Source organism: Pleurodeles waltl, chromosome 8, assembly GCF_031143425.1.
Source record: "Pleurodeles waltl isolate 20211129_DDA chromosome 8, aPleWal1.hap1.20221129, whole genome shotgun sequence".
Taxonomy (NCBI): Eukaryota; Metazoa; Chordata; class Amphibia; order Caudata; family Salamandridae; genus Pleurodeles; species Pleurodeles waltl.
The window spans coordinates 1,826,697-1,842,529 of NC_090447.1; the positions used below are offsets into that span (position 1 = coordinate 1,826,697).

Sequence of the window (15,833 nt, forward strand, 5' to 3'; positions counted from 1 at the left end):
CCAAAAGGTGTCCTCCTTGTCCCAGTCCTAACCAATGAGGCTTGTCCTCTTCCCGACAGGAGTAACACTGCAGTCCTGTTTCTATTTTTAGGTTTTTTTTTATAAACAACTCCTCCCCCTTGCATCGTCTTGTATGTTACCAAGCAGAGCCAGGCAAGGTGCAACAGGGCAGAACCAAAATGGCCATCAAGATCCTCACACACAGGCAGACGGTAATGACTGAGGAACGTATGAGGAGATGACCATGTGGCTACCCGGGAAACCCCCGAGCCTCTGCCCGGGAAGTGGACTCTGCCAGAGTGGATCTTCCATAGATATTATCAGGAAGAGACTCCCCCACAGCAATATAATCTCAGGTGATAGCCTGCCTGACTCATCTACTCAGAGTCTGGGTGGAAACATTGGAACCTTTGGAGACAAAACCACAACCAACAAACAGGGACTGAGACACCCTGAATGGTTTTGTACGATCCAAATAGATCCAAAGAGCGCTCTTGACATCCAGGGTAGAAGAGAGGGGAGAGAGAAGTCAGAAAAAACAGGCAAAACAACCTCCTGTGAAAAATGAAAAGAAGAAGAAACCTAGTTATAAATCTAGGATCCAACCGGAGCACCACCCGATCCGGGAAGAATTTCAAGTAGGGAAAAACAGCCATAAGGGCACCCAACTCACCCAACCGTCTGGCCGAGGTAATGGCCACCAGAAAAACCACTTTCGCTGACTGCCAAATGAAATCAGCCTCTTCCAGAGGTTCAAATGGTGCCTCCTTCAACCCCTGCAATACAATGGTCAAATCACACGAACGAACCAACCGTCAGACAGGAGACCGCTGCAACTTGAAGCTCAAACATTTGAAACAGCCCCAGTTACTGGCCACTCCAGTCGAGGGACTTCAGAAACCACCAGGACCTCCCATCAGAGTGCCGATGCTGACCTGCAAGTGACCCTCCAAGCGGCCTACTGCCTGCTTCCAAGAGCACCTTTGCGCACAGCTCCTCTCTCACTGATTCATTCTGCACCCGGCCACCCTATGCCCTGCATCATAGATCCTAAGCGACCTTGACACTCCAAGGGGACCCCCACGACTCACCTTAAAGTCCACCTGTGTTGTGCTTTTCCAAGTGTCCCCCACAGTGGTCTGCACCAGTTCCAAAGATCTTGTACAGCTGCTCCAACCGAAACAGGGAGCCACCTGAACTTCTCCAGCTGGTCCACAGGGCCCACCGACAACCTCAACCTATGTACAAAAGGAGACATTGGTAAACACATTGCCTTATTTTATGTGCATTCTTTAAAGTATTTCTCCATTGAGTCCTGTGGGGCGTAATTACACACAGAACTGAGACATTTTCTAAATTTTAAAAATTAATAACTTAAAAAACTGCTAACCGATTTTGATGATGTTGGTCGTAAAAATGTTACAAAAAATCTGATGTATTTTTGTAAATTGGTCTCCAGTTATTCTTTTGAATGTGTTTTGCTTCATTGATACTGTGGGTACAACAAAGGGTTTGCACTTCTCCAAGTTTAGCCTAGCTGTTCGACCAAGCTACCATAAAAATTACTGCATTAGGTGGTGTAATTTTTGCTTTGTAAACCAACGTGTGGTTGCCCAGACCCTCTACACATTGTGCCTAGTTTTGCACACTACGTAGATGGCCAGCCTCCTACACTTACCTGTGCTCCTAGGTAAGGAGCACTGAGAGGCATGGCATCCCAGGCCTCCAAGGATAAGAGGCTTGGGATGCCTCTTATCCTGAGAGGATACATCAACTTAGCATCGGTGTGTCTTTCTGCAGTTTCTAACACTGATGGTGTATTTTCAGCTAAGGTGCAGAAGGAGCTGGATTTTGTACTCAGTGACTCCCAGACTATTTGCTACGAGGACAACAAGAGACTGCCTTACACAAAGGCGGTGATACATGAAATCCAGAGACACTGCAATCTTGTTCCATTAGGAGTGCCACACCAGTGTGGACAACACACCACAATCCAGGGATTCAACATCCAGAAGGTAAAGATCCTTTGTTGGGCGTCATGTCTCACTGACTTTATTACAGATATAGCAGACAGCATTTAATTTATTGGTTCATATTCATAATTGCCACATGCCTTATTATTGCATAACTGTGTCTTTCAACAGAACTAAAGTTGCAGGCACACATGTGGAAAAATGTGGAACCACATTTCAGATGTAATACTATTATCCTTAATGGTCCAGGAATGCAAGAATGTGAGTTTAACTGCATCAGCACCCATTGCACATTAAACATAGAGCTGTGCTGACTTGAGGAGGGTGGGTGATACTGAGAAGCCAGAAGAATGAGACACCTGCACTGTGTAGCATTTGGGACATTGTCACAAGAGTGTAGCTGTATACGAAACCCATAAGTGGACCTACATCCACATATCCCCAAGGTATCTTTCAAAGTATATATTTTTGTTATAGGTTAGCACTATTGTTCCACTCTTTCAGATGACCACAAAATCAATATTACCAGACACCCAATTTCTCAGTTCAGTCTTTATTTATGTGAATCGCCTTGTGATCTACAACTTTTAAGCCAATTATTTCAAATGAGGTGAGCCAGGGCTACAACTCCCAGCATATACTGAGTCAAATGAAAGACCCGTACTGGTACATAAGGCTTCCAAAGAGATGTAAGTAACCTTAATTGTGCCGTGTTAAACAATGGAATATAGGAGCTTCTCTTTAAAATGCAAATGTGCTAAAAGGCAGGCTTTTTTACTATTTGTATTCATTTTTGGAGGATTTTTGCTGAGTCAATTCAACATCATAGGGAGCCCTTGAAGTATCTTATCTGAAGCTTCACTTCCTGTACGCTGGGAATCAGTGTAGGGAATCATACAGGTAAAGGGAAGTATGTATTGCAGTCAGATAAGGACCACCAGAGCAGACCCTTCAAATTAAACTGGTTCCACCTTCAAGCCTGCTGAAGAAGTGACTACGTTTCCAGGCTTGCCTTTGTTCTTATTGAGCTGTATGTCTTGGCTTCTTCCTACGTGTAAGTAAATTTCAATAATTAATTGTCTTTCATATGTAGAATTATAGATGGGTAACAATTAACTACCGGATGTTTTTCACTGACGGGTTCTGAGTGACATCAAATAGACATGAGCGAAGCTCGAGTTGTCTACGATGTCATCTGCCCCGGCTTTCAACTACTATGTAGTGGCGGAGCAGTAATCGGGAAGCCATAAGTAAAATGGCTTCTGTTATGTATCCCCGTCCCAAAGGTTAAAAATGATGACCTACCATCCTTCACCAGTCACACTTCCTTCCCCCTCCTGCAGCTTTGCTTTCTGCTTTCCTTCAAAGCAGGCAAGCGGAGCTGCCCCAAGAGGCTACCAAGGAAGCCTGTCAGCCTGGCCTGGCAGGCCTTTATGACATCACAACTCTGGGTAACCAGTTTGGGTATCCATTCTTGCTATGTCACAGCAGTAGGTAATGAGATTCAGATACTGAAATAAACAGTAGTGACTCTCCATGACAGCCATACAAACATAGCAATTCATCCCAAAGTTCTTCCTTTTCTTAGGAGGTCTTTTAGCCTGCGGTGTCAGTCTGCAGAAGCTGATTAAGTGGCAAATGTTTTGCTTCTATCAGCCCCGATGCACGAGGCCTATCCTATTGAAAGCTAACCATCACAATTAATTGAACGTGCTTCATGCGCAACAGAAATTAATGCTAAGCAAGCTCCATGATTTCCTGGACCATTCAGTGTTAATTTTTTAATTTTCCTTAAACAAACTCCCAAAGCGGGATTTTGTTTGTGAAGGACAAAAAAGCACCATCCTCGAGGTGCTGGGTTTTCTCCCTACACATGCGGCATAGTTTGTTACCCAGGCCTGGGATGCCCATGCCTCTCAGGGCAGAGAAAATATGAATGACTAAGTCTGCCCTAAATTTTAGTTTTCATTGACCAGGACTGTCATGCCTTGCATGGCGGAACTGGTCTGATAAAATATGCATGAGGATGACTGCCCTAAATTGTCAGTTTTTCCCATCTTGGAACACCATGTCTCGCCTTGCAGCACCGGGAATGGATCACAGACATTTTGAAGACTACCATAAATAGAGTTGACCTTTCTAAATCTTTAAAGGTGTATTAGAAATGGGGTTTCTGGTTCACAGTCAATTTGCACTCTGTCCAAGCAGGAACCCTCACTCTAGTCAGGGCAATGGAGATACACACTTAAGATAACCCCTGCTCACCCCCTCGGTAGCTTGGCACAAGCAGTCAGGCTTATCTCAAAGGCAATGTGTAAAGTATTTGTACCAACACACGCAGTAATACAGTGAAAACACTACGAATTGGACACCACACCAGTTTAGAAGGATAGGCAATATTTTTCTAAATCAAACAAGACCAAAATGACAAAAAACCAACATATAGAAGTAAAGATATGATTTTTTTTTTTTAAAGATTCTTACTCCATAGAAAACAATGGAAACGTTGTTTCAAAAAGTAGCTGGTTTGCGTCAAAAATAAAGCTGCACGGTCGAGCATGTGTTGAAAAAGTCAGTGATGATTCATTTTTTTCTCCCGCAAGGGAGCGATGCGTCAATTTCCGGAGGGAGCACATCAGGGCCGCACAGGTTCATGTTGATTTTGACACCCAGTGATGATGCATGCAAAATCCGGCCTCACAGTGATGGAAAACCACGCTGCGTTGGGTTTGCATTGTTTTTACCAACTGCAAGCCGGTGTTGCATCGTTCCTCCCGCTACGATACAGGGGGCGCATCATTTTAGCAGCCGCGTTGCAGGTGGTGCGTCACAATTTTACCCGCGCAGCTTCCTGTGCAGGGATTTCAGTCCTTGTTCTACCAGCTTCACCTTTCAAGTGACCAGGAACTGGAGTGGGCACCACTTGGCAGGGCAGGAGTCTCAGCAGAGAGTCCAAATGCTGGCAGAGGAAGTCTTTGTTGGCCCTGAGACTTCAACAACAGGAGGCAAGCTCTATCCAAGCTCTTGGAGACCCTTCACAAGCAGGAATATACCACAAAGTATTTGTCCTCTTTCAGGCAGAAGCAGCAACTGCAGGCCAACAAAGCACAATCACAGGCAAAGTGGCATTACTCCTCCTCCACCTCTTCAGCACTTCTCATTGGCAGAGGTTCCGCTTGCATCCAAAAGTAATCTAATAATCTGGGGGGGTTGGGTCCAGGCAAACGTCAAAGGAAAGTCTCTGTTGTTCACAAGATCCTGCCTTGCCCAGGCCTGGCCCCAGACACACACTAGGGGGGTTTGAGACTGCATTGTGTGAGGGCAGGCACAGCCCTTTCAGGTATAAGTGACCACTCCACCCTCCATTCTAGTCCAAATTGCCCATCAGGATATGCAGGCTACAACCCAGCTCCCTTTGTGTCACATGTGTAGTGGAGATTCACAAACAGCCCAACTGTCAGTCTGACCCAGACAGGGAATACACAAGCAGGCAGAGTCACAGAATGGTTTGAGCAAGAAAATGCCCACTTTCTAAAAGTGGCCTTTTGAAACTGACAATCTAGAAATCAACTTTATCAAAGGATGTATTTTTAAAATGTGAGTTCAAAGACCCCAAATTTTATATATGTATCTGCTCCCAAAGGGAAATTACACTTAAAAGATATTTAAAGGCAGCCCCCGTGTGGACCTATGAGAGAGATAGTCCTTGCAACAGTGAAAAATTAATTTGGCCGTATTTCACTGTTAGTACATGTAAAACACATCAGTACACGTCCTAACTTTAACATACACTGCACCCTGCCCATGGGGCTACCAAGGGGTGCCCTACATGTGTAAAAAGGGAAGGTTTGGGCCTCTCAAGTGGGTAAACTTGACAGGTCGATTTGGCAGTTTAAAACTGCACACACAGACACTGCAGTGGCAGGAGTGAGCCTTGTTTACAGGGCTACTAATGTGGGTGGCACAACCAGTGCTGCAGGCCCACTAGTAGCATTTGATTTACAAGCCCTGGGCACCTCTAGTGCTAGGGAGTTACTAGTAAATCAAATATGCCAATCATGGAAAAGCCAATTACACATACATTTTACTCAGCGAGCACTTGCACTTTAGCACTGGTCAGAAGTGGTAAAGTGCCCAGAGTAACAAAACCAGCAAAAACAGAGTCCAGGCCACACAGTCAAAACATGGGAAGCAGAGGCAAAAAAGATAGGTGAGACTCTTCCAAGGATGCCAGGTGTAACAAGATGTTAACACTGTGGTGGACCGGTCGCCACCTTTGATTAACCACCAGCCGAGGCTTCACCAGGGGTCAATCACAGTTCCCCCATCTCTAAATAAGGTACCGAAGGAGTGAGCTGGCGGGGCAAGAGAATCACAAGCTTACTGCAGTTCTCCCATTCACCAAGCTCTAGACTAATCCTTAGGTGCTGTACATAACAGATGGTATTATTACTCATAGCAGAGGTACCGAAAAAACTGACCTCCAAAATGATGATGGCTGAGCTGGTCTTGCCTCCATGTTATCTTGTAACCCAGTGGCGGATCCTTTGCTGGGGCGGAGGAGCGTCACCCCCTCCCCCCATCGCCAGCAGCAACCGCTGCAGATCCTTTCACAATGAAAGGATAGTAAACCATGTTTATTATCCTTTCCTTGTAAAAAGGGCGGGCCTTGTGGGATGACCTGGACGAGGGGCGTGCACTGTGCACTCCCTTCAGAGCGCATGTGTGTTTAGTCGGCCGTCTTGGGCCGGCCAAACACATATGGGCAATAGGCTCCCACTCTGCCTGGGAACGCCCTGGCTGGACGCTCTCAGCCAATCCTGACGCTGCTCTGAGCCACATCAGGATTGGCGCAGGGTAGGCTGGGAGCCTGTTCCTGCAGCGTTGTTGAGGGAGAGGATTGGCGGGTTGCGGCAACTGAGGAGGTAAGTGTAATTATTTGTAATTTTATTAATTCCCCTCCCCCCCCCCCCCCGGCACGTCGCCTCATCCCCAGTTACACCCACGAGCTGCGAATGTTGTAACCTGTAGACGACGAAATGTTTTGACAGTCTGCATTCATCCCCCTCAGCCATCTGCCTGGCCTAATTCAAATACTGATCCTAAATTTGTATTAAATCCAACGTAAATCATTTAAATCAAATTAACTTAACTTTTGTTATATTACTCTCAACCACACCTTTCCGACAAATTAAATAGAAATTAAATAATTCTGAAACATATACTTAGCCGAACGCAAACCATCGCCTTGTATTATGTTAAATAAACGTTTTTAATTAAATCTATTTAATTATGTTAATGCTCACACTCATTCTAAAAGTATTATAATTATTTTGAATTAAGTACATTTATTAAACATGATTAAACCATTAAATAATTGCATTCTATTGTTAACAAAGAAGTGTGTGGCTTTTAGGCCTAATGCTGAAATTATGTGTAATTTAAAAGTAATTTACCTTATGCTGAGGGTGAAATTACGCTGCACCTCTGGACAGACAGTAAACGTGTTGCCTCTGTAATTAATGGGGAGTAACTGCCAGACCAGGAATGGTGAGTAAAGTTTTTTCCCTGATACTTGAATTCTGCTCCTTTCATCCTGCAGAGACACTTGACAAACTATAAAGCGTCTGAAATATGACCTTTGTTGTAAGTGAATATAAGCGTTGTCAAGGTTACCGCATCAAGAAGCACGCCTTGTCCTATCTCGACTTGGAAGACCTTTCCTTGCTACTTCTTAAAAGAGCTGAAATATCCAGGCAATACCTCGTCTTAGGGTACCAAATGAAGCCAGCAGTGCTTAAATCGTGTTTGTTTCCGGTCCGGAGCACCGATTCTTATTTTTTAGGCCGGCGCTTATTTTTCTGCTTCCAGCATTTACTGCGAGCAAAAGACACATATGGGAAAGACGGAGGAAGAAAAACACGAAAAAACGTCCCAAAGCGAAACAGCAGAAAGCGGCAAGAGTGAGTTGAAGGGGCAGGGAGTGGCTGAAAATGGATTAAAGAGGCCCGAGATGGCTTCGGGATTACGCTGCCTCAGTATTCCGTGTTCGCATACATAGTTGCAGCTGCCGTGTTTTTCAGAGGAGGGGTTTGGGCACCGGCACATTTTTATTTACAAGCACTGGATGCCAGATCACCCCTGAAGAGTTCCCAGTACCACCTCTTCCCGATAACCCCTCCCATCTCCCGTTCTGCCAACCTCCCTGTGAGCCTCATCCCAGCACCCTTTCCGTCTGCACTGTACACCCCGCCATTGTTGTTATAGCCCACACCCCATCCTTCACACTATTCACTGGTAAAAGGTCATTGTGCAGAGCACTGCCTTGCGTTGTGGACTTGCTTGTGCTATACGTCACCCGCATGCAAACCTCCAAGACAACAGAATCTTGAACAGACACTGGTTCAAAGCACTTACACAGAATACATTGCAGATTTTGGGAAACACATCCTATTTTTCTTTAAAATGCCCTTGTTTGTGCATTTCAGAAATTATATTTCGTCGGCTGGATAGCCCCACAGAATACTGAAAAGACATTTCCATGATTATGTAGTAATTTGGCAGCACCGCTAGGGGGTGCCCTAAAGCTGGTTATTGCCTTCACTCATTGTGTGGGAGTCCAGTGCGGCCTCGTGTTGAGTTGTGGTGAAAGCAGGCTCCATCCGACCACAATCCCTTCAAGATGACAGATTTTTGAGCCCCGTAACTTGACTTGCACACGTTTTGGCGCAGGGGTAACACTATTCTTGGTGGAAGGTCGTTACTTCCAGAATTAGAAACGTGCTACTTAAGATCCGAACAGGTGAGAGAGTTCTCTGAAAGATTTTCTTGCCAGATTTACTCACTAGTTTCGTTTAAAACACAGGAAGATGAAAGACCCAGGAAGTTCAATTTATAAGCGAACTGTAATCATAAAATTATGTTTATTACACACTAAGCCAACAAAAGGCGCGTATCAGCGTGCTTTGGGTGCAGAAAATCGTCTGTTTTGCTACAAATAACGTAGTTTTAAATTAGGCCGAGCAGCAACCCTACACAATTTAGAGGTGAAAACAAATCTGTTTGCATGTGGCATCCTTAACCACAGTTGTATATATTAAGATGCTTATAATATGTGTTGCCACAGTTTACAGACTGTCCGTTAATTTGTTTTCACAGTACAGATTGCACTTTTTATTTTGTATATCTGCGCCTGTACGCTCTCTTTTATTGAAGGACTGAAAGGCCAAGAGGGAACAGTAATTGTGTGGCCATAGTCTAAGGAATCAAATCTATCCCCTCATCAATGCAGACGGGTTACTTCAAGTTATATTGGAGTTTCCTGACTTTACAAAATAAATCCCTCAGAGGAAGTGATAAGATGTTGATTCTAAAGCAGGGACATACACATTATAAGGCACCCTGAGGGGGTTATTAAATACCAGATGTTGAGCTGAAGTGGATGCCAACAGCTGTCAACACAGTGAGATGATCCCTATGTGGTTCAACGACAGGCACAAAAAACTGCATCCATTCAGAGCCTTCTTTACTGAAGGACCATGCCAACTCCCCACAAGGCCAACAGAGAAACAGTCAAGGAAATCAGGAACCCCTGGGCTGGAATGCCTATAAGGGTAGTAATTCCAGGTCCCTTGTGCGATCTTTAATTCAGGTATAGGGACTCGAAAAGGACGAATAAGTCCCAGGCTACGGATAACATATGTCAGTGGTTCCTAAACTTTTGACTTCTGTGGACCCCCGCTTTATCAGTACTGGAACCAGAGCACCCCCACTGAATCATTACTGGAATCTGGGGACTCCCGCAATGAGTCATTTGACTTAAAGCTGGGGACCTAATCAGTTAATATTATTACATTTTCTAAGCAGTCAGGGACCCCCTGAGAAGGCTTTGCGGATCTCCAGGGGTCTCCGGACCACAGGTTGGGAACCACTGCCATTTGGGATGACATCTGTGGAACAAACAATCATATTTATACTGGATATCCAACCTGGAGCACAGATTCTACCTTTCATGCTTTAGGCTAACACAGCTAATTTTTGGGTGGCCATTCCACATCAGGGTAGTCGGTTTCCATCTTTGACCTGCTGACTTTGCGATAATAATATCTAGCAATCTTTCATCCATCTTGTGTTCATTTGTAGTTTTTTAGGGCGAGCGCAAAGCACTCCGTCCCCTGCTGTAATCTCTCTTTGGGCTTGTAACCACACCCATGTCACGCCAGCCACTTTCATTGGTTCGTGGGCTTGCCTTTTAAAATTTGCTTGCTCTCATTTGTGAAAGGCATGCATACGTCATGCCTTTTCCGGTGTTTAGCCTGCCTCAAGCACACCGGCCAACTACTGAAAACATACGAGGCTCGATGTTTTCAGCATGATTTCTGGACTACTTAATCTTTTTATTTTCCACGCACTGCGATTGCGCTCGGTTTTTCTGTTTTCAATTTCAGCACGATTGCGCTGCATTTTCCATAGCGTGATCGCGCTGCATTTTTTTTCTTTAGATTTGTGTGGCAAGATAAGTCTGGTTAGGAGTTTACAACGCTAATAGCTCTAACTCAAGCAAATGCGAGACCCGTTGCATTGCAAATGCTTGTATATCATTCCTAGAATTCGCATCCTACATCCTATTTTAAGCACAACAGATTTTTGATTGGCTGGAATGAGCTTTAAATTCTTGCAGTGCCTGAATACTGAGTAAATTGTTCAAGTTGTAACCAGTTATGAGTGTCAATCTCTAAACATTAGAAGAGACATAAGGATTTCGGTTCATCCTGCACCGCAGTCTTAAGTTCTAATTTTTATTTAAAATTGGTCTGCTCTGCACTCATTTTATTGATGTATTATCTTTATTTTAAATTGCAATGCTTTTATATTGTGTGATGTCTTTTAATGGCTATATTAGCCGAAAAAAGGTATATTGACTTACTGATTTGCCTATGAGGATTCATTTATTTTATGAAATATGATTTTAATTGTGGTTACTGGTCAATGGAAACACGTTTTTGACGTCATGTGTGAGATTCTTTTAATTAACTATACTCGTGCCTGCATATTCTGGAGAGCAGGGCTTAACAGTGAGCAACGAGGCACTATACTGTTTCGCACAACATGGGTTCTCTTCCAGTGGATCCTGATCAATAGTCAGAAGCACTGAATAGTCCCACCCAAGCACCCAGATCTCGGAGCACTGTCAAAACTATATAGTTATGTGTATAGTATCACCCTTCATCAGCCAGGCTAGCTTGACTCCAGTGGCATGGGGAGCACGGGACCCACATCTGGGCATACCCTTCCCACTTCAAGCTAGCCTGGCTGATGAAGGGTGATACCCTGAAACCGGTCCCAGGATGCTTGTTTCCTGTCCTGGGAGGACCTGGCTTGGCATTTCGGGCTGGACTGTTCCCATGGGGAACAGGGTCAAGACTGATTTGCATATGGCTGGGTTCAAACTGGAATGGCATGGGTGGCAAAAAAAATGGTGGATTTAGGTCCTGATCTCTGTACTGGGGTTGAATGTTTGACATTGTTCAGCATTCCATCCATCACTTGTTCTTTTTGCATTTGCAGAGAAAAACTGCCTATAAGAACCTCTCAACACACCCCGCATCTCATCGTGTCCCACAGCTGACTGGTCAGGTCATTTTTCCAATGACTGGAAACAGGACCCTGGGGCACTGAGCTCTGCCTTTGTTGGCCACAAAAAATTGGAAATCTTTTCAAAACTTTCTAATTATATTTTCACTCAATGTCTTGACATTTAGAGTAGTCTACAATCTTTTTCTAATAGGAAAATATTTATTTTTCCACAAAAAAAATGCCTTCAGTTTTTGGCTAGTGTCCTTGTTGTGGAAAAAAGTAGGCACAAACAGATCCTCACAAGATCTGTATCCTGTGTTTTCCATAAGATCACCTTCCTGGTTTCCTGCAGCTACTGCCAGATCTTATCAAGAAGAGCTCTGAAGAGCAGACATAGGATTAGGCTGCATAGACTGCAAAAAAGAAAATAGCTTGAAGATACTGCTAGATATACTGGATATATATATATATAATGGAGATGGTCAGTCTTCTACCAGAGTGCTTTCTTCCTGCTTCAAGGACTCCCACAGGGATATATCCATTGAGGGAAAACACTTGAGGAAGAGACATTGCTCCTGATCAGTTCTGAGGAGCTTGATGTTGAAGAGCATGAAGATGAAGCCTGCCACTTTGCCTTCATTTTCACCATCATCAGACATGACATCTAGACACCACTCAGCGACAAAAGAATCCTGGCTTTTGCTGTCAAAACATCCATTGACTGTTAAGTCACCACCTTTGACATTATGGGAAGCCACTGTAGACATCGAAGTTGCTGCTGTTGAAATCACCATTGTCGATGTTAAAGCCACCACCTGACATCGAAACCACCATCGACAACGACAAAAATACCATCCAAATCTCTTTTGCCAGCCAGAACAAGGTCTCTATCACCACCTAGCCGTCTCTCACAGAGATGGCTACAAGACCTGGGGAAAAAGCAAGTACCTGGTGTAAGGAAATGGCTCCCTGTTGCAGTTACCCCCCACTTTTTGCCTGATACTGATGCTGACTTGACTGAGAAGTGTGCTGGGACCCTGCTAACCAGGCCCCAGCACCAGTGTTCTTTCACCTAAAATGTACCATTGTCTCCACAATTGGCAGAACCCTGGCACCCAGGTATGTCCCTTGTAACTGGTACCCCTGGTACCAAGGGCCCTGATGCCAGGGAAGGTCTCTAAGGGCTGCAGCATGTCTTATGCCACCCTAGGGACCCCTCACTCAGCACAGACACACTGCTTGCCAGCTTGTATGTGCTGGTGGGGAGAAAATTATTAAGTCGACATGGCACTCCCCTCAGGGTGCCATGCCAACCTCACACTGCCTGTGGCATAGGTAAGTCACCCCTCTAGCAGGCCTTAAAGCCCTAAGGCAGGGTGCACTATACCACAGGTGAGGGCATAGGTGCATGAGCACTATGCCCCTACAGTGTCTAAGCAAAACCTTAGACATTGTAAGTGCAGGGTAGCCATAAGAGTATATGGTCTGGGAGTCTGTCAAAAACGAACTCCACAGCTCCATAATGGCTAAACTGAATACTGAGAAGGTTGGCATCAAACTTCTCAGATTAATAAACCCACACTGATGCCAGTGTTGGATTTATTAAAAAATGCACACAGAGGGCATCTTAGAAATGGCCACTGTATTTTACCCAATTGTTCAGTGCAGGACTGACTGGTCTGTGCCAGCCTGCTGCTGAGAGACAAGTTTCTGACCCCATGTGGTGAGAGCCTTTGTGCTTTCTGAGGACAGAAGCAAAGCCTGCTCTGGGTGGAGGTGCTTCACACCTCCCCCCTGAAGGAACTGTAACACCTAGCAGTGAGCCTCAAAGGCTCAGGCTTCGTGTTACAATGCCCCAGGGCACTCCAGCTAGTGGAGATGCCCGCCCCCTGGACACAGCCCCCACTTTTGGCGGCAAGTCCAGGAGAGATAATGAGAAAAACAAAGAGGAGTCACTGGCCAGTCAGGACAACCCCTAAGGTGTCCTGAGCTGAGGTGACTCTGACTTTTAGAAATCCTCCATCTTGCAGATGGAGGATTCCCCCAATAGGATTAGGGATGTGCCCCCCTCCCCTCAGGGAGGAGGCACAAAGAGGGTGTAGCCACTCTCAGGGCTAGTAGCCATTGGCTACTAACCCCCCAGACCTAAACACACCCCTAAATTGAGTATTTAGGGGCCCCCAGAACCAAGCAAGATAGATTCCTGCAACCTGAAGACGAAGAAGGACTGCTGACCTGAAAATCCTGCAGAGAAGACGGAGACACCAACTGCTTTGGCCCCAGCTCTACCGGCCTGTCTCCCCACTTCAAGAAAAACTGCAACAGCGACGCGTTCAACAGGGTCCAGCGACCTCTGAAGCCTCAGAGGACTACCCTGCATCTAAAAGGACCAAGAACTCCCGAGGACAGGGGCTCTGCTCCAAAGAAGAAACATCTTTGCAACAAAGAAGTAACTTTTAAAGAGCACACGATTCCCGCCGGAAGCGTGAGACTTTGCACTCTGCACCCGACCCCCCCGGCTCGACCTGTGAAGAACCAACACTACAGGGAGGACTCCCCGGTGACTGCGACCCTGTGAGTAGCCAGAGTTGACCCCCCTGGTCCCCCCCAGTGACGCCTGCAGAGGGAATCCAGAGGCTCCACCTAACCGCAACTGCCTGCTTCAAAGAACCCGACGCCTGGTAAAGATACTGCACCCGCAGCCCCTTGACCTGAAGGATCCAACCTCCAGTGCAGAAGCGACCCCCTGGTGGCCCTCTCCCTTGCCCAGGTGGTGGCTTCCCCGAGGAGCCCCCCCCTTGCCTGCCTGCTTCGCTGAAGAGACCCCTGGGACTCCCAATGAACTCCTTTGCAAACCCGACGCCTGTTTGCACACTGCACCCGGCCGCCCCGTGCCGCTGAGGGTGTATTTTTTGTGCTGACTTGTGTCCCCCCCGGTGCCCTACAAAGCCCCCCTGGTCTGCCCTCCGAAGACGCAGGTACTTACCTGCTGGCTGACTGGAACTGGGGCACCCCCTTCTCCATTGAAGCCTATGTGTTTTGGGCACCACTTTGACCTCTGCACCTGACCGGCCCTGAGCTGCTGGTGTGGTAACTTTGGGGTTGCTCTGAACCCCCAACGGTGGGCTACCTTGGACCCAACTTTGAACCCTGTAGGTGGTTTACTTACCTGCAAAACTAACAAACACTTACCTCCCCCAGGAACTGTTGAAAATTGCAGTGTCCATTTTTAAAATAGCCTATTGCCATTTGTGTGAAAACTGTATATGCTATTTTGCTAATTCAATGTTCCTAAAGTTCCTAAGTGAAATACCTTTCATTTAAAGTATTGTTTGTAAATCTTGAACCTGTGGTTCTTAAAATAAACTAAGAAAATATATTTTTCTATATAAAAACCTATTGGCCTGGAATTGTCTTTGAGTGTGTGTTCCCTTTTATTGCCTGTGTGTGTACAACAAATGCTTAACACTACCCTCTGATAAGCCTACTGCTCGACCACACTACCACAAAATAGAGCATTAGAATTATCTCTTTTTGCCACTATCTTACCTCTAAGGGGAACCCTTGGACTCTGTGCATGCTATTTCTTACTTTGAAATAGTGCATACAGAGCCAACTTCCTACACCTGGCACCACTCCAGGCTCAGATTATTCAGAGACATACTTACATAAGTGGTCATTACAACCCTGGTGGAAGGCGGAGAACCTGGGTCTCCAGCCCGGTGGCCGTCACTATACCGCTGGCGGTATTTGGACCCGGCTTACCGCCGTGGATTTCCAGTGGTTTGAACCGCCATGAAATCCATGGCGGTAAGCACTATCAGTGCCAGGGAATTCCTTCCCTGGTACTGATAGGGGTCTCCCCCATCCTTCACCCCCAGCCCGACTCCCTCCCCTACACCCCCCACCACCCCTGCCACCCCCCAAAGGTGAAGGGCCCCCATCCACACCCCGACCCCCAACATCACATAACTCACACACACCGGACACGCATGCAGGCACCACCAACACACACACGCACACACCCCGACATACATGCCAACATCCGCACACACAGTCAGACATGCACACCCACATTCAAACATACACGCAAACATCCATACAGACATACCCACAGACACACACGCACTCATTCCCAAACACTCATCACCCCCACAAGCATACACGCACTCACACACCCCCTCTACATACTCAGACGCACACCCCCATGCACGCACACAACACCCCCCCTCCTAACGGACGATCGACTTACCTGGTCCATCGATCCTCCGGGAGGGGACGGGA

General features: G+C 46.1%; 1 protein-coding gene across 2 annotated transcripts in view; it reads left to right on the top strand.

Moving 5' to 3' along the window:
* Nucleotides 1-15,833, top strand: part of LOC138249651 (cytochrome P450 2J4-like) — a 174,832-nt gene that overhangs the window by 112,466 nt on the left and 46,533 nt on the right. For both annotated transcript variants that reach the window (XM_069203605.1, XM_069203606.1), the window contains exon 7: nucleotides 1,828-2,015. In XM_069203605.1, the coding sequence (XP_069059706.1) occupies nucleotides 1,828-2,015 (188 nt within the window). The remainder of the gene's footprint in view (nucleotides 1-1,827; nucleotides 2,016-15,833) is intronic.